Raw genomic sequence first — 26,734 nt, forward strand, 5'->3', positions numbered from 1 at the left:
ACTTTACCACTAGGCCAAACTCCCGGCCCCTATTTTATTAGTTTTTGTGCCAATCATGGGGCCTAGGCACTGTCCCTGGGCTTTTTTTTTTTTTTTTTTTTTTGCTTAAGGCTAGATGATCTACCACTTGAGCCACAACTGCACTAGTGTGGTTAATTGGAGATAAGAGTCTCACAGACTTTCCTGTCCAGCCTGGCTTTGAACTCTGATCCTTAGGTCTTAACCTCCTAAGTAGCTGGGATTACAGGTGTGACCTACTAGCACATGGCTATCCTAATCTATAGAGCAGTATTTCATAGGAAAATTTTTCACTCACTAGTTTATTGATAACATATATTTGTGTTTTGTAGGAAGATTAGTGAGGGGAATTGTGTTCTTTTTATATATTGATCTCAAAACTCTGACTCTTGTTTTGTTTTTATAAACTGCCAAAGCATACAGATACTGTTACAGAATGTTCTTTTGATCTATTTTCCCATGAAAGAATGAAATGGGCAATGGAGCAGGTGAAAATTTCACTAGACTTTTAGGAGGGAGTATTTAATAAGGATTTTTAAAAGTTAATATAGATTATTTTGACTAAGGAAAATCAATTCATTATCTACCCTTGGGTAATCAAGTTGCTTTTCTTTGCAGAGTGATATTGGTAAAGCCCTTCAGTGAAGTATATGATTAATTGAACAATGATTTTTCCTCTTATAATCTAATGGTAAAAATTTTTGAATCTTTCTTCTTCCATATTAGTATCTTCTGAGAATAAGAAACAGATAACTAAAGATGCTTCAACCAAAAGTGAGAAAGACATGGTGTCAAATCAATCATTACATGATCACTATAGAATGTACTCACCGATAATATATCAAGCCCTCTGTGAGCATGTACAGACTCAGATGTCACTGATGAATAACTTGGCTTCAAAGAACAGCCCTAATGGGATTCCTGCTGTATCTGGTTCTGGTTAGTATGAATGGTGTTTTTAAGAAAATTTAATATAAGCTATAATTAAATTGTTATAAGTAATGTGAAATATGAATGATTTTTTTTCCATCTTACCTTTAGACTCTCAGGCAACATCACTTTCTACTTGCGCCTTTGGTACCTCTACTCCAGCCTGGTCACCTCAGCAGCCACGCTGCCTTCCAGTGGTTCATTCTGTGAGTACTTCATGTACTGTATGAGTCAGTCATTCTAGGAGTGGAATGTTGAATTTACTGGTGTTATATTAATGTACTGGGGTATAAAGACTTTATTTTTTAAAATTATTTTTCATTAGAAAATACTTATATGAGCTGGATCTAGTAGCTCACACCTGTAATCCTGGTGACTCATGAGGCTGAGGTCTGAGAATTGTGGTTCAAAGCCAGCCTAGGAGGGAAAGTCTGTGAGATTTTTAGCTCTAGTTAAACACCAGAAAGAATGGCACTGTGGCTCAACGTAGGAGGGTACTAGCCTTAAGCAAAGACTCTCAGAGACAATGCCCAGGCTCTGAGTTCAAGCCCCACCTACATCTAACAGAGGGGAAGGGGAGAAGAAGAAGAGGAGGAGGAGGACAAAGAAAGATAGAAAGAAAATATTTACTTGATTATTAAGGACAAAAGATAGTGAAAAAGGGAAGAAGAGAGATCTAGAGAAAATATCAGCCATCCTACCACCTGTAGTTATACTCTGATATAAAATGTTTCTGTCATTTTATTCTCAATATACATTTTATTTTGTTTAATTTTAAACTTTCTAATAAATAAATAAATAAATTTTACAGTTTTATAGCTTGCTTTTCACTTATTTCTTTTAATATACCTCTTATTAGTAAGGAGTTAATTCTGCATTTAATGAGTACACTATAGTTAGTTGCTATTTAAGTAACAACAGCCAAGTTTCTACAACTTTAACATATTTATAAGGAGATATGTGGAGTATTTTTTCTCCTAGTACTGGCTATTGACCCAGAGCTTCCTTAGGCTAGGAAAGTATACTACAGCTAGCAGCATCTCTAGCCAATGTATTTTTGTGAAAGATTTTTGTTAAGTGTGAGCTCATTTTCTTAGGAGGTAATTTCCCAAAGTAGAAACGTTTTAGTCCAAAAGTGAATTAATTTTTGATGCATTTCAAGCATGAGTGGTATTTGTAATACTATTTTAGTCATGGTCTTATAATGTCCCCATATTGTAGACTGTTCTAATTATGCTTTAAAACACCAGTTCTTAATTTTGCTGCGAAATATAGCATATTTTTAAGCTAATATATACATTTATATAAACTCAGTTTCTGATGTTAGAAAAATATTTTCTTTCTGTTTTACTTTGTTATAAATAGTGTCTGAAGTGAATGTTCACATGTTTGAAGGCTTTTTTTTTTTTTTAACTTCCTTTAGGAAGTTCAAACAGATCATGATAACAAATTTGCACCACAAGATAAAACAACCTCTGTGAACTACCCGGATATGCCAATGAATTCATTTAATAACCATCCTGGAGTTCAATGTAGCTTGCCCCAAAATGAAAAAGCAGATATTCCAATGTTACAGCAGTTGAATCTTGCTAATTGCATTCTGCCACAACAAACGATTTCTGAAGAAGCAGACCTACCAAAATGTTTTCAAACACATATGTCTATGTTTCCATCTTGTGGAAAAGAAACTGTCTCGGACATTCAGACTTGTGGAAGCCTCACTCAGTCACAGCCAGCTTTCTTGGCCACTAGTGAAGAAAGATGTGCCAGAGAACAAACTGGAGAGACCACAAGTAAAGGAAAGTATTTAAACATGCATGCACAAGACGCAAAAATAGTCAAAGATGTACAGAAGGCAAAAAATGTGAACCATGCTGCTGAAAAAATTAGAACTATAAACTATTTGTTGGGAGAGCTCAAGGCCCTGGTATCAGAACAAGGTAGATGAGTACTTTTCTTTATAATTTTCACTAACATGATGTTATACTAAATAGCAGTGGCATAATCAACCCATCATTCAAATGTAGAATAATTGACACAGAATTTGTTGTGCTTTCCTTATTTCTAACTGATAAGGAAATAAATTCTGTTGGTCATATTTTTACTTTTCAGGTTTGATCCCTTCCTGTGGATTTGAAATATACTAGCAAATATCAGGCTTTCAGTGTTGTTCACAGTGTATATTCATTCTGATTAATCCTAATGTGTTTTGAAAAAATTCAAAGAGAATTTGTGGAGATAAAATTATACTGCTTACATAAGGTCATATAGGATGAGACTAAATGAAATGAACTCTAGGATATGGAAACAAGAGGTTTATCCTGTGTGATTGTTGTTCTTAACATACTATGTTATTGCTTTTCTCTTTTTCTCTCCCTTATGTTTAATGTCATGTGGTTACTGTGTCTGACTTTGTTACCTGGTATATTATATATATGTTTATTTATTTGAAATAGGGAAGGAAAGGGGGGAGTAAGATGATTGGAAGGGGATGGGGAAAGGAAAACGAGGACAAAAACATGAGAATGCGTATCAGTGTTTGAGAAGTAATGCACCTACTACCTGATGAATGTAACTATAACTCCTCGATACATTACCCCAACAATAAAATTTAAAATTTTTTATATGATGATCCCTAAAGATGACCAACTTCCTACAATAGGCTAATTCTTTTCTATTTAAAAAATACAGGGAAAAGCTGAGTGCCAAGCCTGTATTCCTAGCTACTCATGAGGCTGAGATCTGAGAATCACAGTTCAGAATCAGCCAGGGCAGAAAATCCCTGTGAGCAATTATATCCAGTTAACTACTCAAACAAACAAAACGAAAGTGACTCAAAGCAGTACAGCACACTATCTTTCAGCAAAAAGAGCTCAGAGACAGCACCTAGGCCTCACGTTCAAGACCCACAACTAACCAAAAAAAAAAAATATTCAAGAAGAAAAGAAACTCAAATTCCTTTTCCATTATTTCTTAAATAGCCAGTGACTGTATTATTTGATAAATAGCATTTTGAGAAGTAACCCAAACATTTGTATGCCTTTTTTAGTTTACTTTTAGGATTTTTGTCTTAAATCAAGATAAATGTTCGTGAATGAGTCATATTGTAATCATTTACTTTTTATAGTGTTCATGTACTTTTGTATAATATTCATATACTTTAAACAATTATTAGCTTATATTAGTAATGCAGAGGATTATTTCATTGTTAACTTTTCCACACATCCCATCACTCTCCTTTTCCCATTCCCACTCTTTTATATTCTTATATATAGCATGCACATATTTTCCCACACATACACATATTTTCCCAGACTTGACTGTGGAAACGAACTTACTGTGTATACTTAACATTTGCAGATTGATTGTCACACACAGAACCCAAGAGTACTATAGTGGTAGTACTCCACGGGTTTAGTGTGTTCAAATTGCCTTGTTTTCCAACCATCAAATTATGACTATCCACTTAGGGAATTAAAACTCCTTTATGCAACTACTTAATTATAATAAAAATTGTTGCCTCTTAATCAAATAATTATGACAACAACAGTAATAATAGTAATAACAGTATTCGATTTTACTTATTGAATACTAACCATGTGGTTGACACTCTGCTGTACTTTCTGTACATTATCTTATTTGATCTTCATTAAAACCTTATGAAGTACTATAATTTCACAGATAAGGAAATTAAAGCTTGGAGAAGAATATCTCATTTCATCTCAGCAGCACAGTGTGATATTATTATCTCCTTATGATCATGAAAAAACTTAGTCTTGGGTCAAAGAAAAGATAAAATTTTACTTAGGAAGGATAAGTTCAAGAGATATATTGTACAATATGGTAACTATATCAATGTATTCTAAATTTCTGGGAGTGGATTTTCTGTATTCTCACACAAGAAATTAAGTGTCAAATTAACATGTTATACCTAATGTACTTAGGTTAATAAGTATGTGCTGATTTAAGTGAATACTTTAAAACCATTTGTGATGTCAACTACCAGTGGTTTACTTAGCTGAAAAAAATTCTAAATTTAATAATCCTGAGATTTAAGATTAATCTTTAGTTTATGGAATTTCATTTTCTTAGAACTGTTCTGAGTAAGCAAATGCAAACAAGAAAGAGAAAAGTGTGATTTCATAAATAAATGAAGTATACAGCAAGTATGCACATTATATTTTCTCTTTTAGTAATAATTTTCCTGTCCAAAATAAATTTAAAATACTGATTTTGTTAATTTCTACTTTTTATAGAGGATTCGGAAATTCAGAGGTTGGTAGTAGAATTGGAAGCATGCATATCTGGGCTTCTAGCAAAAAGTGTAAGCACAAATACTCAAGTTGAAATAGCATTGGCCATGCAACCATTAAGAAGTGAAAATGCTCACTTGCAACGGTAAGAATTTATAAGGTTTTTGTCTGTAGACATAGATTCTATAACCAGAACAAGACTTCAAATGAGATATCTCAGAAAACTTATTTTTAGTCTTGCTTTTTTCCACTTTTCCTCATTTTCTAGAGATTCTTAGCATTCCCTGACTTGTCTGACATGTATGTGTCTTTCTGTCTATCTGAGGTTACAGGCTTCTTTTACTTGATAAATCCACTGTTCAGTATGTGTTTTCTGGTAAAAAGAGTGTGTAGATAAACATTATTACTTACATGCACATATTTTGGACCAAAAATGATGATCTCTATATCAAAATTGTATTGTAAAATAAAACAAATGGCCTTTCCTAATATAAAAGTCTGTGACACAGTTATTCCCTACTAGTAGCTAACTACTATTAGTATCACTTAGAAATAGGAAATTACTCATTAAAATTTTATATACTCTTCTTTTTGACTATCTTGTAATTATGCTCTTAATTTGTTTGAGAGATTTAAACCAGTGGTCTAATCTTGAAATATAAAAGAAATTGCAAACATATTGTTAGTGTTATTACCTTTGAGTGTTTCACAGATGACTCCCTTGTCTGTTCATCAGTGTACTGGCAGGGAATTGGAGGACATTTTTGGGTGCTTCTACACTGCATTGTGAATGTGCCCTGAAAAAGTGTTACTGTTGCATGAGGTATAGACACTGTCTGACATGGTATTAACAGGGTCCTAAACACAATTTCCATGACTAGAAAGTAAGAAAATAGTATGCCCAAGTTGGAGATTTGCTTAAATTTATAGATCCGCAGCTTACGAAACTGTGCCAGTATGATTTATTTGTTTAGGATTATTTTTCTGGAGATTACAAGTCTAGGGCTAGAAGTATAGCTCAGATGTCTGCCTTACAAGCCAGAGAACTTGAATTCAAATAACAGTAGTACAAGGGAAAGAAACAATAAAAAATTGATGGTAATGTATATGTTGCAAACATATATAGAATGTTTGGGTTTTGGGGGTTGTTTTGTTTTTGCCAGTCCTGGGCTTAGACCCGGGCCTGAGCATTTTCCTTGTTTTTTTTTTTTGTTTTGTTTTGTTTTTTTCCTCAAGGCTAGCGCTCTACCACTTGAGTCATAGCACCATTACTGGGTTTTTTTTGTTTTTTTTTTCTATGTATGTGGTTCTGAGGAATCAAACCTGGGTCTTCGTGCATACTAGGCAAGCACTCTTACCACTAGGCCAAACTCCCAGCCCCTGTTTTGTTCTTTATACATGTTTTCTTTTTAAATCCTCCTAACAATTCAATGAAAGGCTCAGCAAATAATTTTGCACAAAGTCTTATACTTAAAAATTGTAGAGTTAACCCCAAGGCCATTTGATTTTAGACCACAAAAACCTACTTTGTAGGTGGTATACTGTCTCTCTTAATAACTAGATACTAACTTGTTTGTATTTTGGTATGTTTTGTGGAACAAAACGATAATACTCTAAGCCATTCTATAATCTATGTAAGCAATGTATGAAAAAGTATTAATAATTATATTCCTAATTTATTTGTCTAAGTGGATTTTCTTTTTTAAAAACTAACTTATAATTAGAATAATATTCCATTAAAATTCAAGATAGTGGGGCTGTGAGTTTGGCCTCGTGGTAGAGTGCTTGTCCAGTATGCACAAAGACTAGGGTTCAGTTCCTCAGTGCCACATACATAGAAAAAAGCCGGAAGTGGTGCTGTAGCTCAAGTGGTAGAATGCTAGCCTTGCCCTCAGTTCAAGGCCCAGGACTGGCAAAAAAGAAAAAAATCAAGCTAGTGTTTTGGGTATTAAAGTAGACTTCTGCCGATCTACTAGTTAGCTTTGTGTCCTTTCATTTTGTCTTTTCTGATAGACTTTCCAATGTAATTTAAATGGACTTGATATTCTTGCATTGAAAGCTCTTTGTTATTTCATTTAGGCAACTGAAAATTTTGAATCAACGACTCAAAGAACAAGAAATAACTGCAAAGGCATCTAGTACAATGAAATGTGATCTTGAATGTAGGTAAAAGAAGTGTAAGGCTTGATATTAAAAGGTCTTTGTTATTTTGAAAATATTAAGTATTTTCTCCCATTTTTGCAAACAGTGAAATGGAAATCCTTATATAATATGTCTTTATATACATCTATTAGTTTCTTTCCTTTTCATTTTTCCTTTCCTTTGATGATCCTGGGCTTTGAACTCAGGACGTTACAGTTGCTAAGCAGGCACTCTACCTCTTGAGTCATGTCTCTAGCCCTAATGGGGACATATTTATAGACTATATTTATAGTAATAAAATTTGTGAAGCTAAGATATGCTATATATGCAATTTTGACAGATATTACCAAATTGACTTTATATTCTTTTTCTGTTATCTTTGGTTTTGAAACAAGGTCTCAAGGTGCTCCCTAGGCTGGTTTTAAACCCCTGCGCTCAAATCATCTTCTCTCCTCACCCTCCCCAGTAAGTGTTAGTAGGAAATGATAGATAGCACTGATCTTTCCTTTTCCTAAAAAAGTTAATTGCCAAATTGTCCTTATGGATTACAAGACTTAACAGAGAAATAAATGAACACATTTGAAAAAAAGTTGAGAACATTTTTTATAATCTCAGGAGCTTTCCCTAAAGCCTAATATAAACAAAATATCACAGAGAAGCAGATTGATAAAATATGTTGCTAGAATATCTTTGTGAATTTTTGAATAAAGAGGAATATGTTCAAAAAGGAGCAAAAAGATATCTCCTTTTGATACATAACAAAAGGATTACTGTCTTACTATATCTCTTTTAAAGCAATAAGAAAGATATGGGCATCCAGAAGGGCAAGCATTTCATGAAAGTATTGATCCTTCTGGTTCCACTGTAAACCAAAGATAAGAATAAGGGAGAAGAGGCTAAGAAAAGTAGGGGGACAAATAGTTCCCATATAAGTTTAGATTTTTCTCTTTTTGTTAACCACTTTTGTTGTTATTGGTTTTCTTACATTAGTATATATTTATTATTATGTATACATACTTGTTTAGTGCCACATCTGTGAGAGCTGGGTCCATGTCTGTGTCTACTTCTGTGTTACCAGTTTCTAATATAGTATCTGATATACAGAAATGGGGCCATGAAAACATTGTAATAGGTCTCTAGCAGTCGGACAGGAAAAAAAAGTGAGAATTTGTGAGTATAGTATGGTGCTTTTATGTTTAAATACATGCATTTAATTATTTATTGCCAGTCCTGGTCTTGAAATGAGGGCCTAAGTGCTATCATTGGGCCTTCTCAAGGCTAGAGCTTTACCACTTGAACCACAGCATCACTTCAGGCTTTTTTCTGTGTATGTGATACCAAGGAATTGAACCTGGGTCTTTGCGCATACTAGGCAAGCACTCTACCATTAGACCAAACTCCCCACCCTAAATATATGCATTTTTATATATTTTATATAAACTATATATAGAACTGTTTTCCAGACAGATAACAATAATTAATAATAATTATTTAGAAGGAGACAAAGAGGGAATCTGTCTGTGTGACATTTGTCTAAGTATCTAATTGATACAGAAGAAAAGCATGACTTCTGCCAATGACTTAAAAATACATTTAGTATTTATAACTGCTCATGCACATGATTAAATGAAATCAATGTTTTAGGACTTCTTCTAAAAATAAATCTTTTGCAGTCTTTTAACATTGGGAAATTACTATTTGATCTGTTTTGTCTTACAGTGTTTTCCCTTCAGTCATTGAACATGTCACTACAAACTCAATTGCAGGAATCAATGAAGAGTCAGGAATTACTACAGAGTAAAAATGAAGAGCTCTTAAAAGTGATTGAAAATCAGAAAGATGAAAATAAAAAATTTACTAGTTTATTTAAAGACAAAGATCACGCTCTTCTTGAAAATAAACAGCAATTTGACATTGAGATGACAAGGATAAAAATTGGTATGTGTTTAGACTATTGTCCTACCCACATTTTAAAAAGAATGAAAAAACTGAATCTTTTTTGTTGTTTTAGAATTGGAAGAAGCCTTGGTCAATGTGAAAAACTCCCAGTTTAAGTTAGAAACTGCTGAAAAAGAAAATCAGATATTGGGAATAACACTGCGCCAGCGTGATGCTGAGGTAACTCGATTGAGAGAATTAACCAGGTAAAAACTGACTTCCACAACTCAGGCTTTTCACTAGATGTAAACTTCAAGTAAGATCCAGTCTGCTCTCTTTCCTGTATCTTTTTCTCTTACTTTGCCAGTGTTTTTCTTTTGCTAATGCTTTCTCCTGTTCCAGTTAATCTAGTTCAGACATTTTAAACCTGTGTAAATGCTTTTTAAACTGTGACTCTTAAGTCACTCTTTTTTTTTTTTTTTTTTTTTTTTTGCCAGTCCTGGGCTTGGGCTCAGGGCCTGAGCACTGTCCTTGGACTTTCTCAAGGCTAGAGCTCTACCACTTGAGCCTCAGCACCACTTCCAGCTTTTTTTTTTCTACGTATGTGGTACCGAGGAATCAAACCCGGGTCTTCATGCATGCTAGGCAAGCACTTTAACCACTAGGCCAAACTCCCAGCCCTCTTAAGTCACTCTTAACCACTCAAAGTGGTTGTTAAACTCTCTGACAGTGAAGCCAGAGATCCCCGAATGGAATCTTAGCTCTGCTGCATGTAGTCTGAACAACTCTGAATAAATTATTTTACATTTCTTAAACCTCATTTGTAAAGGAAGTACATTAGGTTGTTGAAGAAACTAATTCAAGAAGGACATTTAACATTCTAAGTCTTAATGCCATTTGATCTTGGGTAAGTCATTCAAATCTCTTTGACTTTCATGTGCTTCATTTTATCAATAAAATTAGTTGACAGGAAGCAGTCATATATCTTAATGCTTTAGCCAATCTTTTTTCAAATAAATAAAGCTACTGTTTTCATACAGTTCAGTTTTCTTTTGAGATATGTTAAGAATTATATTTCTAACATTTTTTAAAAAATCCCAGTGAGGTTAGTTATTTTAGGCCTGAGAAATATCAGATCTGATCTTGAATATAAAAGCTTTACATATAAAGCATTCTACTTGAACTGGGAGCGTGGCCTAGTGGTAGAGTGCTCACCTCGCATACACAAAGCCCTGGATTTGATTCCTCAGTACCACATATACAGAAAAACTCTGGAAATGGTGCTGTGGCTCATGTAGTAGAGTGCTAGCCTTGAGAAAACCTAAGGAGAGTACCCATACCCTAAGTTCAAGCACCAGGACTGGCAAAAACAAAACAAAACATTCATCTTTATATTTTCAGATTATAGATCCATTTTGAGTTATAATCTTTAGGGAAAAAGACAAGGCAGTAATACATATATGCATATATATGTATGTAAGTAGTTACTAATTTAGTTTCATAAACAAAATAATTTTAATTTAGAGATCACTTTTCATATTGAATAGCATAACTTTATTCAAACTTATGGCAGGATCTCTGTCAATAAGTGCCAATAAACTATACATTAACAAAGAATTTAAAACCATATGCTTGTCTTAACACTACCGGGAAATACAACACTTTTTCATGATTAAAAAAAACAAAACTCAATAGATTACAGAAAGAATTGTTTTATCACAAGGAAGGCCATACATAAAAAAGTAACATTATATGTAATAGGGAAAAGTTAGAAACTTCCTTGAGAGTCAGGAATAAGACAAGATTGTAAATTCATACCAGTCCTTAAGGTAGTACTGGAAATCCTATTCAGAGGAATTTGGCACTAGAAAGAAATACAAATGTTTCTTGACTTTTGTCATGTTTTGATAGACCTATTCTAAGTGGAAAATGTGCTCAGTATTCAGGCAAACCCATTTAAAATAAAAACTAATTCAAAGGCTGAGAAATGCATTCAGAAAATTTTATGAATATTATTAATCATACAAATTTATAGAGAATGGTATAATCATACAAATTTATAGTATGGTATGACAGATTAATACATATACAGTGTGATGATCAAATCAGAATAGTTGACATTTGTCAGATATTTTAAATTTTTTGATTAACATATATATTCATGACCTATAATTTGGCATTTAAAAAAAGTACATAATATTGATATGAACCACACATGTCAGAGTGGCTAATGATTCTATCTCCTTACTGCACATTACTTTGTGTAGAGGGAAGAAAAATGTGTCAGTGTAGCCAAATGCCATGAGTTTATACCTTCCCGGCTCCACAGAGCATGGTGCTCAATTCCAGGAAGAATCTGTAGTAGTTTCTTGGTTTTCTTTCATTGTTTTGATGCATATGGAATCACAACTAATATCTTATTTTTAAAATGCCTTGATTCTTTTGCCAAGTCTTCTCTTCTCCATATTTGTTACTTTTATTTGTCCTTGTGTATGAAGGGAAAATTTCAATATCTCCATTTTCATAGATGGGAAAACTAAGACTACACAAGAATTGATAGAAAGTTAATGCCAGAGCTAGGCTTAGAAATCTCATCTCTCGTTCTAGCTATTTTCTTTCTTATGCATAGTTTTTGATAAACTTTATTCCTAATTGAATCTAATTAAACGTTAGCTTTTATGTGTTTGTGCATGCGCATGTGTGCATACATGTGTATGCCTGCCAGTATTGAGGGCCTTCTCTTAGCATTGTTACTCAATGCTAGTACTCTAGCACTTTAACTACACTTCTACCTCCTGCTTTCTGTTGGTTAATTTAAGGTAAGAGTCTTACTGGAATTTCCTGCCCAGACTAACTTCAAACCTTGGTTGTCAAAATCTCAGCTGCGATTATAGTTAAGAGCCACTGACACACAGTATAAAAACCTTAGCATTTTTAATTCTTTTTCAATTTTAGCAAAGTTTTATTTTGTATGTAATTTTTTTTCAAAGAATGTATGCATACAATATCATTGTAATACTAATTTACAAAGTAGAAATCAAAGTTTAATCATGGGATGAAAGCAAGGCCTAGTAAGTAGAGTGTTTAACGTAGCATGCACGAAGCCCTGGGTTTGATTCCTTAGTACCACATACACAGAAAAAAACCAGAAGTGGTGCTGTGGCTCAAGTGGTAGAGCACTAGCCTTGAGAAAAACCCAAGGACAGTGCCCAGACCCTGAGTTCAAGCCACAGGACTGGCAAAAAAAAAAAAGACAAGTTTGATCATCATTAGTTCATTTGTGGATAGTAGTATTATCATTTGGTTTTTAACTAAACTTGTTTTTGTTAAGAAAATAAACATTATTTTGGCAATTTAAAAATTCTAAATGTATATTATTTCAATTATCTGCTTAGATTAAAAAATAAAGAGAATAAATTGCATTATGATTCAAAAATGAAAGCTCTAAAGGTTAATCCATGAAAAGTTTCATGCCTCTATATTAAAATCTTCAGTTGATACTGTCTTCTTTTTTTCTCTTATCTTCATTGCCACACTAATCACAATCATATACTATATTTATATATATGCAATCTTCTTTAGGATCATGCTTTTAAAATGGAAAATTTTAAACACAATTGAGAATATAAACCTCCTGTAGTACTACTGGGATTAAAACTTAGAATGCAGTGTAGTACATGTAATTTTGCAGAACTGGATAATCAAAAGATTATAGAAGATGTGAATAAAGGCTTCTGGCAAGGAGTGTTCACCATGTATAAAGTGATACTAATTTAGAGTGTTAATAAAAAACTTGCAGACTTGTAGTACTGGGGAGATGTCACAGGGAGATGGTGGTTTTGTGTCAGTAGACTGATTCTCGGTCAGCATTTCTTTTTTGTTGTTGTTGTTCTATTTGAAAATGCTTAAAACGGAGGAGTTACAGTTGCATAAGTCAAAGAGTATATTTCCTGGCTGACAGTGTAATCCCTTCCCCTTGCTGTCCCAGTTTTTCCCATCCCACCCACAAGTTTTACAAAAATGAACTATGCTGAAAACTTTAGTGCTTTTCACCTGAGATAGATGGATAGATTTTTTTTTGCTTACTCATTTAGCAAACATTTATTAACTGTTATAATCTATGTATGCATGTGATTTAAGATTTTCTATTAGCATATATTAAGTATACAAGGAGGGGTCCGAAGTGTTTTATTTTCATATATATGTACAGTTGTACTGTGACCAATCTCAAGTTTCCATTACTTACCATGTACAAAGCACTTACCAAGAAATTTGATAACAAAAAAGGAAGAAGTCTTTCAGAGTAAGTCATAGTATAATTATTCTAGACATAAATATACATGGAAGTCTAAAGGAATAAACTCACCTGGTGTCCTGGGCTGGAGCCTGAGTGAGAATTTGCATTCTCTCTTCAGGTTTGTTTCCCTTATTTGTAAAAGATTGCCTCTCTGAAAATGATCATTATTGATCCTGTTCCTGTTTATTCTTTCAAAGGAGTACCCATCTGCCTGCCTTTTCCATTGTTTATTAGGAATGAAAACAAGTTTGCTTGTGATTGTAGCCTTCCTTTTTTTAACATGTAATGTAGAAAAAGAAGGTAACCAATTCTTAAGAGATTACCTTCCTTTAGGAAAGACAGTGTCGAAAATGTTAGATACATACTTTTTGGTCTTTCCTTTTAAAACTCAAGAATTTTCTTGTCAGTTCTTTTCCATTTCTATTAAGTACTCCTTTAATGCTGGGCACAAAATCTGCCTCATGACTACTTGCTTACCTAATATAATTAATTGCACTCTTTGAATGACTATGAAATCATGATTGGTGTGTTTAGTAGAGTCTCACAAACAAATATGTTTAGTAGTACCTATTTTTCTTAAGATTCAACAATGGCTTTAAAGTGCCACATAGCATTCATTGGTGTTAATTTTTGCTTAGTTTTAGACTTTGAACTTAATTGTACCTAAATCCATGCTGGTAATTTATAATGTGTTTGATAGCATCCTCTGCAATTTAATCAGTTGAGCACATCTCAAGTGCCAGTTGGACTGGTATGACCACTTTAACATTAGAAGGAAAACAGAAAACTCTTGACAATACAGCCAAATCTGCATGGCTATCATCCAGTCCTTATAGTCATGTTAGACAATCGATGTTTGCATTTCGTACCTGTGGTTAAAATAATCTCTTAGAAAGGAGATTTCTGGTTTTTAATAATTTAGGGAGGAGCTTGATATGAGGAAACAGAGATTCAGAAAGAACAAATACTTGCCCAAGATTATAGGTAGTTGATAGTGGCCGTAGGATTTAGTTCCATGCTGTCTAAGGCTTCTAAGAAGCCTGAGTGGTTTTCCTTTTAGTATGCTTTTCTGATGCTTATTGCTACTACTTAATTATTGCAGATAATTGTCTGTAACCATATACTTTTTCCCAGTATTGTTCCAGTGTCCTTTACATTTTGAATAGGGGGAAATAATTTTTAATAGATTCCAGAGCAAATGAGCAATGCATTTTCCATTTTGCTTTGCACCTCAGCTTACCGCAATTAGGTTGATTTTCTTTTTTGTCTTTATTCAATGATTCTGTTCGTAGTGTTGTTCTAGAATAAAACTTTTTTTTTTTTTTTTTTTTTTGCTAGTCCTGGGCTTGAGCTGAAGCTCAGGACCTGAGCAGTGTCCTTGGACTTTTTCAAGGCTAGAGCTCTACCACTTGAGCCTCAGCACCACTCCTGGCTTTTTTCTATGTATGTGGTACTGAGGAATCGAACCTGGGTCTTCGTGTATGCTAGGCAAGCACTCTACCACTGGGCCAAACTCCCAGTCCCTAGAATAAATCATTTCTGTACCTCAAGAGACAAATATTATGAGCCTTTGTAGACTTGTAGAAAACTAACATCTCTTATCACTTGTTGCTTTAGTTTACTTCTGCCAGAGCATGTTCTCTAATTTTGTGTTTTCACATTAAGAATCAGATATTTGGAGTTTTTTTTAAGATTGGAGACATATGTAAATTAATGACAGAAACAGATAAAATATTAATAATTATGCCACTAAATTCTTCTTGGCAGAACTTTACAGAATAGCATGGCAAAGCTGCTCTCAGATCTTAGTGTGGACACTGCTCGTTGCAAGCCTGGGAATAATCTTACCAAATCACTTCTGAACATTTATGATAAGCAACTTGAACAGAATCCAGCCCCTCTTCACACTTCCGTAATGAGCTACCTAAATCAATTAGAAACAAATGACAGCTTTGCACATTCAGAACTACTTTCTACAATTAAGAATGAGGAAATCATAGATCTAACCAGTCCTTATGAAAACAGTCTGCCCCCCAAAGGCCTTCCACATAGTGACACTAGAGCCATGGAGGGAATATCTGTACCTGGGAATCTTTCTACCTTTTCAAAGCAAGGTTCTGATGTGGAGTGTGAAACCATGACTTTAATAGAAGGGTGTAATTTGGATAATACAGTTTATATTCCTTTGGCTAGAAGCACTTCAAAAAAGCATTCACCACCTCCTAAAGGAGTCTCCCCTCAGCCCAAGATAAGTGTTGCTACAACACAATTAGTGAGCAACAGTACACTTACCTCTGAAACAAAAAATAAACTATGTACACCTGTAGTCGATTCTTCAAAAAATGAAGCAGAAGATGTACGTCCAGACCTTTCTAGGACAGCTGATATGGAAGACATGCAGCTCCTCGAGAAAATAAAGGAAGCAATTGGTAAGATTCCTGCTGCCACTGAGGACACAAAGGACCAGACTGCACATCACAGCCCAACAGCTTGTCATACTACCAGCATTCAAGGGAAAGGCAATGCCAGCTTTTTAAATTCTGACTTGATGTCAGACTGGAGCATCTCTTCTTTCTCAACGTTCACTTCACGTGATGAACAAGACTTCAGAAATGGCTTGGCAGCTTTGGATGCCAACATAGCTAGACTCCAGAAATCTTTAAGGACAGGTCTTCTGGAGAAATGAATTCAGAAGAAAACTGAATGCTTCCTCTTTTTAAGATTAGAATTTTGCTACATTAATGTTGTATTTTAAGTTTCCTTAGAGAAATTGCTTTTTATGTTATTAATTATGGAACAATAAATTGAAATTTTTCATGTTTAATCTGCTTGATAATAGATTTACTAGGAATATCTTAACACTGGAGCTTTATATTTAAAGGTCTTAAGAAAATAAAAATGCTGAAACAAGCTCTAGAGGACTAAGAAGTATTGTAAAGTTTTAATTTTATACTTAGCAAATAGCGTTCTTCCCTTAATGTTTAACTGTTGGGCTAAAGGTGTAGGTTGAAGGCATTTCTGTTTGTCTGAAATGATAATAGGAAGGGAATCTCTCAACAATTACATTCAAACTAGAGTTTCTTTCGTGATGCAGAAAACTTGTTTGTTTTTTAATGATATTGTGTTTTTTTCATATATTTTTATTGTAATTAATAGAAGGGTTACATTATATTTGCCAGATAGAAGGTGCATTAATTCACATACATTGATACCCTTTCTCATGTCTTGGTCCCCATTTCCCTCCCCCCCACCGCTCATCTTGTTTTATAAAAAGGTGCTAATATGTCCACCTCATTAAAATGGGTTCAAGAAAATATGGGTAACATCCTCAATCAATTAATTTATGGTCCTTAAAATCGTAGGAATTTAACATATTATTCTGGATGAATATTTTTTTTTAAAAAGACTTAAAAAAAGTTTTATTCTTTTTATTAAAATATTTTGAGTTTTTGTATTTACTCTCTTGGATACGATTGTAGAATGTAGATGAATTTCTACCAACCAGCAGCAAGCAGTCCTGTAGAAGACACATGAACACCCTCCCATCCAATTCATTTCTGACACTTCCTGGAGACAGAGGCAAAATCCGCAGGCTGAGGGCCCAGTCATACCAGACTTCTTTCCACTTCTGATGCTAGTCGCACATCTAGAATCTATGCTCTCAGCTGTGAATTGGGGTTCCTTTGATTCAAGCTAGATCAGTTTGCTAGAGCAGCTTACAGTACACAAGCACATTAGATACCCATTATTATAAACAATTGTGTGTGTGTGCGCGTGCGTGCATGCATGTGCACATGCGCATGCGTGCCAGTCTTGGAACTTGAACTTAGAGCATGGTACTCTACCATTTGAACCACAGCTCTGACCCTGGTATTAGAGTGGTTAATTGGTAATCAGTTTTATGGACATTCTTGCCAGGACTGGCTTCAAACCACAATTCTCGGATCTCAGTTTCCTAAGTAGTTAGGATTGTATGCATGCACACTGGTGCCTGGATATAAAAGGCTATTTTAAAGGATACAGATAAGCAGCCAGTTAAAAGCTACATTAGGAGGGCAATGTCTAGAAGGGTCCTGAGTTCAAGATTTTCTGTCTACATAGAATTGGAATATACCAACTCTTGGCACATACTCAGCTGCCCAGAAACCCTAAACCCTGTTTTCTCATAAGATTCTTGCATGAGAATGATTGAAGCATAGACAGCCATGTAGATATATGATTGGACAAAAAGTTAAGATCTAATGCCAGCACCCTGAGAGGTAAAACCCAGCCAGGCCTGTATGTTCAGATTTTTGGCCCATTGTACAGCATTCCTTTCTCCTGGGTATTAAACCTGAAAAGGGAGTCTCAAGATCTAATGACAGACAAGGTGAGAAAACTGTATGGTCAAAGCCAAGGTAGAAAGGTAGGAAAGATTGTCATGTATTTTTAGTTTCAGTGATGTACCTTGGGGAGGAAAACAAACAAAATAGCTAGAAAATCGGGGAGAGAGCACATTTTTCCCTTAGTCCTACCACCCTTAGAACTTAGTAAGTGTGTAGTGTCATTGTATTAGTTCATCCTTTGTCCTGATTCCCTTCCACGGATCAGATAAGTTTATATACAAGACAAAGGGTATAGAAAACTAAAACAAAAAGCGGAATAACTGCATACAGGACATAATAAGAATTTCTTGTTTCCAGTTCATGGAGCTTATTTTGATATGCTTCATTATATATGGTCTTCTGCACTTAGCAATTGTGCTGTTGTGATCCCCTACCAAAAAAAATCAGAGATGCATTCTAATTATTACAAAAGAGAAACCATGCAACCTATATTTCTTTGGGCCTGACTTGCTTTGCTTAACATAATTTTTCCAGGACTTTCCATTTTCTTATGAATGAGGAAGTGTCATTCTTTCTGATGGAAGCATAGAACTCCATTGTATATATACATCTACTGAGGGGCATCTGGGTTGGTTCTTTATCAACTTTGAGACTCCACCTTACCCCAGTTAGAATGGTCATTATCAAGAAATCTAATAAACACATGCTCGAGGAGATGTGGCCAAAAGGAAATGCTACTATTCTGTTGGTGGGAATGTAAACTTGTTCAACCACTCTGGAAGGCAATATGGAAGTTCCTCAAAAGACTAAACATAGAGCTCCCCTGTGACCTAGCAGTCTCACTCCTGGGCAATTGACCCAAAACAAGACCATACTAAAACTACCAGCATAACCATGTTCATTGCAACATTATTTACCATAGGTAAGATACATCTTTTTTTAATCTAATGGTGGCATTTTATTTATGTCAAGTGTCTTGAGTACTACTCCTTAAAATCAGTATCAGGTGACATAATGATAGTAAAACAATTTTCCTACTCATCACTTGGCCACTTTCATCAAATGTCATTACTGAAGCTAGATACTAATACTTACACCTATAATCCTAGCTACTCAGAAGGCTGAGACCCAAAGGTTCAAAGTCCAGCTGGACATAAAAGTCTAAGAAATTATATCTTCAAAATAACCAGCAAGAAGCAAGATTATCCAAGAGCTCTGGCTTATGCTATAATTCTATCTTCTCAGAAGGCTGAGGTGGGAAGATCGAGGTTTAAACCCAGTGCAGGCAGACAAATCCTAGAGACTCATATCTCCAGTTCACCATCAAAAAGCCAGAACGGTTTTTGCTATACGGGGTCTTTTATTATTCCATATGAAATTTTGGATTGCCTCTTCTATTTCTTTAAAGAATGACATTGGGATATTGATGGGTATTGCATTGAATTTGTAGGTAGCCCTTGGCAAGATTGTCATTTTCACGATGTTGATTCTTCCAATCCAGGAGCATGGGAGGTTTTTCCATTTCCTCAGTTCTGCTTTAATTTCCTTTTTCAGGGTTTTAAAGTTTTCATCAAAAAGATCCTTTACATTCTTAGTTAAGGTAATTCCTAGGTACTTTATTTTCTTTGAGGCTATTGCAAAAGGAGTTGCTTTCCTGATTGTTGCCTCATTGCTCTCACTGCTGGCGTAGAGGAAGGCAGTTGATTTTTGAGGGTTAATTTATACCCTACTACCCTTCCAAAGTTTTGAATCAGCTCAAGGAGCTTGGGAGTAGAGTCTATAGGATTCTTTAAATACAGAATCATGTCATCTGCAAAGAGGGAAAGTTTTACTTCCTCTTTCCCTATTTGGATTCCCTTTATGCTTGCTTCTTGTCTTATTGCACTAGCTAGGAATTCTAATACTATGTTAAAGAGGAGTGGAGAGAGTGGGCATCCTTGTCTCATTCCTGATTTTAGAGGGAATGGCTTTAGCTTTTCGCTATTAAGTATAATACTAGCTGTGGGTTTGTCATACACAGCCTTTATTATATTGAGGAATGTTCTATGGACTCCTAGTTTCTCCAGAGCTTTTAACATAAAGGGGTGCTGGATCTTGTCAAATGACTTTTCTGCATCTATTGAGACAATCATGTGATTTTTGTCCTTGCTCCTGTTGATGTGTTGAATTATATTAATTGATTTGTATATGTTGAACCAGCTTTGCCTCCCTGTGATGAATCCTGTTTGATCATAGTGTATAATTTTTTTGATGAATTGTTGTAGACAGTTGGCCAGTATTTTATTGAGAAGTTTTGCATTGATGTTCATCAAAGAAATAGGTCTATAGTTCACTTTCTTTGATGAATCTCTGTCTGGTTTGGGGATGAGGGTTATACTGGCTTCATAGAATGAGTTTGGTAAAGAACCTTCATTTTCAATTTCATTGAAGAGCTTGAGGAGTATTGGTGTGAGCTCTGTTTTGAAGACTTTATAGAATTTAGCTGTAAATCCATCTGGCCCTGGGCTTTTGTTAGGTGGAAGGTCTCTTATTGCATTTCTATTTCAGAGCTTGAAATAGGCCTGTTTAGTTGGGTTAGTTCTTCTTGGTTCAGTGTGGGTATGTTAATATTGTCTAGGAATTCATCCATTTCTTCTAGATTCTCAAATTTGTTGGCGTAAAGGTTTGAGAAGTATTCCCTCATGATACTCTGGATCTTGGTAATTTCTCTCGCGATATTACCATTTTTATCTGTGATTTTGTTTATTTCGGTATGCTCCCTTCTTTTTTTGGTAAGATTTGCTAAGGGTTTGTCAATTTTGTTAATTCTTTCAAAGAACCAACTCGTTGTTTTGTTGATTCTTTCTATAGTTTTTTGGATTCCATATCATTTAATTCTGCTTGTTAAGCACCTGCAGAAAACTAAAGTTGGATCCTTCTTTGTCACCCTGCACTAGAATTAACTCTAAATGGATCAAAGACCTCGAGGTAAAAGCTGACACACTGAAAACTTTACAAGAAAGAATAGGAGATACACTAGGCCTCCTTGGCACAGGTCGAAACTTTCTTAATAAGGACCAAGAATCACAACAAATCAGAGAAAGGCTGGATAAGTGGGACTGAATTAAACTGCAGAGCTTTTGTATGGCAAAGGACATAGCTAGTAAATTAAATAGGAAGCTTACAGAGTGGGAGAAAATCTTCACCAACCATACAATGGACAAAGGCCTCATATCTAAAATATATCAACAACTCAAAAAATTGAATCACTCCAAAACTAACCTCCAAAGTAACAACCATCCCATTAAAAAATGGGTCAAAGACTTAAAGAGAGTCTTCTCTGAAGAAGAAACAAAAATGGCCTATAGACACATGAAGAAATGCTCAACATCTCTGGTCATAAGAGAAATGCAATCAAAACAATGCTAAGATTCCACCTCACTCCAGTTAGAATGGCCATGATCAAGAAATCTAATAACAACAGATGCTGGAGGGGATGTGGCCAGGAGGGATCACTACTACACTGTTGGTGGGAGTGCAAACTCGTCCAACCACTATGGAAAGCAGTATGGCAGTGCCTCAAAAGGCTAAACGTAGAGCTCCCCTATGACCCAGCAATTCTACTACTTGGCATATACCCAATCCTCCAGAAACAAGGACATACTAAATCTACTAGCACAACAATATTCATTGCAGCACTATTCACCATAGCAAAGATATGGAACCAACCCAGATGTCCCTCAGTTGATGAGTGGATCAACAAGATGTGGTATTTGTACACAATGGAATTCTATGCTGCTGTCAGAAAGAACGACATTGCCCCATTTGTTAGGAAATGGAAAGACTTAGAAAAAATCATATTAAGTGAAGTAAGCCAGACTCAAGGGAACTTAGGCTCAGTGGTTTCCCTCATTTGTCATAATCAGTAGATTATGACAGAGATTTGCAATAGAGTAAAACCTAGATACATAAGGCCATACAGTATGACGCTAAATGAAAGGACCTCTAGGATATAGAAACAAAAGCCATATAATGAATGATTGTTGTCCTTAAGGTACTATGTTATCTCTCAGCTATTTTGCTGTCCCTTGTTTATCTCATATTGTTACAGTATCTCACTTTGTTATCTGATATATCGGATATATTTGTATTTGGTTATTTGAAATTGGATAGGGAAGGGGGGAAAACATGATTGAGGGTGTGGGGGGGAGGGTAATAGGGACCAAGACATGTGAAAGGGTATCAATGTATGTGAATTAATGCACCTTCTATCTGGCAAATATCATGTAACCCTTTTATTAATTACAATAAAAAATATCAAAAAAATTCCCAAGAATGTAACGATTCCGGGCATGCCTTATTTGTACCACTTCACTTCACACCATTGTACTTTTCAGATGTGGATTATATTGCCTATTGTGCTTGTCTTTTTAATGCCCTTCTCCATTTGACATGACAAATTTATGAGCCACCATTGTAAATAAAATATCCTAAATCTTAAAAAAAAAAAAAAAGCCAGAACTGGAAATGTGGCTTAAATGGTAAAGCGCCAGCTCAGCAAGCAAGGCTCTGGGAAAGGGCATTGTTGAAATTTGTCTGAATTTCATTTACGTATTCTGGCTATACTAGGGCTCGAATTCAAGGCCTGAAGCTTGCTAGACAAGTGCTTTAGAACTTGGGAGAATGTGGCCCAAGTTCTCCCAAGTTCTCTCTGCTTTAAAATAGTATCTATTTTTTTCAGGTAAGGTCAAGTGCATTTACCCAGGGTCAAGCTCTAGCTCTATCCTATGTAGTTGAGATTACAGATTTAAGCCACCTAGTTTTTTTTCTCAGATGGGGCCTCACTAACATTTTGTGCAGATTATTACAAAACGATGAAACTCCTATCTCTAACTCCCAAGTGGCTGGGACTAGCATGAACTACTGTAACCCAACCAGAAACTTGTTTTAAAATGGAGGCAATTCCATAATTTTTTTTCTCCCATTGACAATGGTATTTAAAGTGAATTCTGACATTTATAGGACAGATCACAGGAATACCTTCTGCTCAGCTCCATAGGTTGAAAGGGTATATTTCTCCATGGATAACCTAAGGTCACCTAGAGAAGTAATCTTGACTATCCAGGAGAAAGAACTTGGTCCGCTTGGGAGCACGAGTCTGCTCCAAAAGTGTGATATTAACCAGGAATGTTGTCAGCTGCTCTGAAGGAAGCACACAGCCAATGTACATATTTTCAGCCCACCATCCTTTCCAGATTTTTCAGTTGGCTATGAGCTCTAGGCCCAGTGTAGGGTAGGAGACCAGAGTCAAATATTTTCAAAGTCAGCTTGCTCCAAAACAAGCAGAACAGACAAGCTTGGAAGGTAGTTGTTTGTGGTCTGGCAAGAAGAAAAGAGAAAAGAAATCATTTTCAAACCCAGAGCCTTAATGGATAGAGAGAAAAGACTTTTTTTTAGGTCAGTCAGTACTATCATACTTGCTGTCTTAGGACAGAAAGATGGAATGCTGAAAGATAAGACAGAAACTAGGACAAGTTGATAAATACACCTTTGAATAAATAGCTCCTCATCATGTAGCATGAGCAATGTTCTACTACACATTTCCTCCACCACTTTTTGTCACCAGAGGCTTGGTCCATTTACCATCTTCTCCCTTCTCACATCTCAACCAGCCCTGGTTGAGATGTTTGTAATAATGAGTCATGACAGCTCAATCCCTAACATATGTAGCATTAATTCCACTTGTATTTTGTATTTTGGGTCAAAAATCGAGAAAAGTTTATGGTGTTTCATGGATCACAATAAAACAAAAGGCAGTCTGCTAAAGGCTGTGGGAAAATTCATTTGAATAACATGGTTTTTAGAAGAGCAAGAACAGTAGACCAAAAGCCAGGTAACCTTGTGATGAGCTTTGTGTGTAATTTCACTTAAAATTTCTTCTTTCCTGTGTGTACTGAGTGTTCAAAGGCAAATTAGAGGGTATATTTTTGAGGAACTACAGCTTAGAACCTTTTAAATGAGGAAGGATGATCTCAAAGATTCCTCCAACTCCAAATTCTGATATTTCTAAGGAGAGGATTCCAAGAAGCTGAGAAACTGGATAAATGGATGTGTGTACTCCTGCCATGTTAGTGTTACAAAGTATTTTACTTTTGGATTTCTCTCTTGCTTTCCTTTTTATTATTGCCTCCTAGGTACCCTGTCTATTGGTACTTTTCGCTGGCTAATGTTAATTCCAGAGAACCTTTCATAACTTTGAAAACTTAAATATTTTTATTTCACCCTTACATTTAAATGAATTGAAAACATGGGTTTTCAATGTGAAGATGGCAGTATAAAGTTGCCCTTTTCCCTACCCCCTTTATTTATAGAACTAACAAGAAGAGTACAACCTCCATTTGAGGGAGGGAACCCAAGAGACATCTCTAAAACCAAGCCACAAAATAGCTAGAAGGCCTGCCAAGGTTGTCGTAATCAAGCAGAAGTACATGTCAGAGGGAAAAGAAGGGGAATGCTGTGGCTCCAGATAGCAAAAAGAGCTGCAAAGTATGCTTCTCCAAAATGAACTGCTTACACAGAAACAATTTTAAATGTTTAGCTTGCAACAATGGGATGAGATATCCAATACCCAAACTACTGTGTGTGTGTGTGTGTGTGTGTGTGTGTGTGTGTGTGTGTGTGTGTGTGTAGGGAGAACCACAGGTACAAGTTTCCCTGTGGAAATAAGTTTCCCTGTGGAAACTCCCTGGAGGAGTAAGCACTAAACAAACCAACGTACAAAACTAATGATTAAGGGAAATTCTAGAGTTCCTTACACACAAGTCTTCTGCAAATAGCAGATCCAGGATAAGCTTTCTTATCTACCTCAAAAGTGGAGTCATAAAAAAAGAGCAGCAAAGAGTCTAGACTATTCTGAAAGGAGGAAAAGGGGAAACTAAAGTTATAAACTAAACAACAAAAAAGGACTTTGCCAAGAGATAAGACCTGGGACTAAAATTACTTGGCTATAAATTTTTAATAATGGAATAAAAAAGCTATTGTGTATATGTGTGTGTGCATGCTCATGCATGTGCATGTGCCAGTACCATAGATTGAACATTGTGCTCCTTGGCTCCTACTGTTTACATCTGGCCCTCTTCCCCTGAACCACAACTCGAGTCCAGCATTTTGCTGATAGTCTTTTGCTTTTTTGCTATAGTGAGCTTCAAAACTTATTCCTCGAGATCTCAACCTTTTGAGTAGCTAGGAATAAACCTCCAGTGCCTAGCTTGAAACAATGATTTATTGAAATCAAAAGCAGTAAGCATACCACGTGTGGTGTGGTTTGCCAATTATCCCAGGATAGGTGTAGGGAACTCTGAAGCTGACAAGATAAGGGTTAAGAGGTAGGAAGACCTCCTTGTCAGTACCCAGAAGGCTGAGAGCTTGATTGGAACTGTTGAAACAGACAAATAGGATAGATATGTACATTATGTCTAAGTTTTTGTCTTTGCCCCACAAAAAATAAAGGAGCTAGTTATTCAATATATACACAAACCATGTTTCAAGTCAATGATCATACAACAATATAGATTGATGTCTTGTTTTCTGCATGTACCTATAGTAACATTCCCTGTACTAAACTAAATCAATAGGCTTGGCTTGCTTGTGGGAATTTAGTGTTCAAGAGCTGGTGAGCCTTGAATCCCTTGGCTCTTCTTACTTAACTCTTTGTTCTCATTTTTTTGCCTTCAGTAACCCATCTTGCTGTCCCAGGTTGCAGAAAGCAACACACATAGATGGCTGAGGCAGAAGAATTTCAAGTTCAAGGTTGGCCTGGGCTATATAGTAAGACCCTGTTTCAAAAACGAAGCACTGAGAAAAGAGAAATAAGTACTTGAGGACAGGATAATGAGACAATAGACAAAGTAGGATTTGGCAAAATTAGGAAATGAAGGCAAAATTGAAAGTAAAGTAAATTGAACCAAGACAAGACATGTATTTATAGTACCCTCATATCTGATAGGATGATCCTTTCTTGCCTGCTCTGGGCCTTTAATGTTTCTCTGTGAATCCAAAGGCCAGTTAGTCATATTCTGTGAAAAATTCTCTTGAGATTTTTATTAGAATCACTAAATATATAGCTAATCTGGAGAGTTGCTATCTTTATCATACTGAGACATATAATCCCTTAATATTGTCTAATGCACCATTTACTTACCTCGTGAAGATCCTTTTAAGCTTTTGTAGGATTGACTCTTAAGTACCTTTTAATTATCATTATAAATTGTGAGGGTGGGTTTGCTTTTTTCCCCACAGTGAAAATAACTGGTTTTTCCTAACTATATAAAAACAGATATCAGCTAGCCACAATGCTAAAACTGGGCCTATAGAATCATAGGGCTTAACATATACAGCCATCCAACTGTATTTTATACAATAGACTTCTCAGCCTGCCACTGTGCTTCCCATCACCATGAAAGTGAACCTCAGAATGGCAGGAGAGGGTGAGTGAGGCAGAGAGCCACAGGTTATTAGAAAAAGAACACAGAGGAAAGATGAAGCATAACATATTCAGAGTTACTCTGAGCAATGAAAGGGGGAGGGAGCTGAGGTCTGGTGCAACTCTACCCACCCAGTCACCTCTTTAAACTCCTGGACTGCAAGCTGTCAGTGGCTATGAAAGCCTTATCACAGGATTCCAGAGGCATATTAAAAAGGCTTCTTTCTGGTCAAGGATAGGGCAATTTGAGCAGATTGTAGCAGATTGAAACATACCAAATCTATTTAAATTCATGAGTTTATAATATTAAGAAAGAGGAACCCATGGAGGTTGGAAGTATGGATCAGGTGGTAGAGCCCTGCCCACTGAGTGAAAGCATCAGGTATCAAATTCAAGTCGGGTCTTGGATGAAAGCAAACAAACATGCAAG

The 26,734-nt window shown here is 35.6% G+C and overlaps 1 protein-coding gene across 1 annotated transcript in view; it reads left to right on the forward strand.

Moving 5' to 3' along the window:
- Ccdc14 (coiled-coil domain containing 14) overlaps positions 1–16,872 on the forward strand; it is a 28,437-nt gene extending 11,565 nt beyond the window's left edge. Inside the window, exons 6-13 of the mRNA XM_090345237.1 lie at positions 745–957; positions 1,060–1,154; positions 2,372–2,888; positions 5,205–5,346; positions 7,281–7,363; positions 9,063–9,281; positions 9,355–9,487; positions 15,286–16,872. Of these exons, the coding sequence (XP_090201363.1) occupies positions 745–957; positions 1,060–1,154; positions 2,372–2,888; positions 5,205–5,346; positions 7,281–7,363; positions 9,063–9,281; positions 9,355–9,487; positions 15,286–16,204 (2,321 nt within the window). The 3' untranslated portion in view covers positions 16,205–16,872. The remainder of the gene's footprint in view (positions 1–744; positions 958–1,059; positions 1,155–2,371; positions 2,889–5,204; positions 5,347–7,280; positions 7,364–9,062; positions 9,282–9,354; positions 9,488–15,285) is intronic.
- Positions 16,873–26,734: the final 9,862 nt, after the last annotated feature.

The sequence above is a fragment of the Megascapheus bottae genome, chromosome 1 (genome assembly GCF_031878675.1).
Source record: "Megascapheus bottae isolate mThoBot1 chromosome 1, mThoBot2.hap1, whole genome shotgun sequence".
NCBI lineage: Eukaryota > Metazoa > Chordata > Mammalia > Rodentia > Geomyidae > Megascapheus > Megascapheus bottae.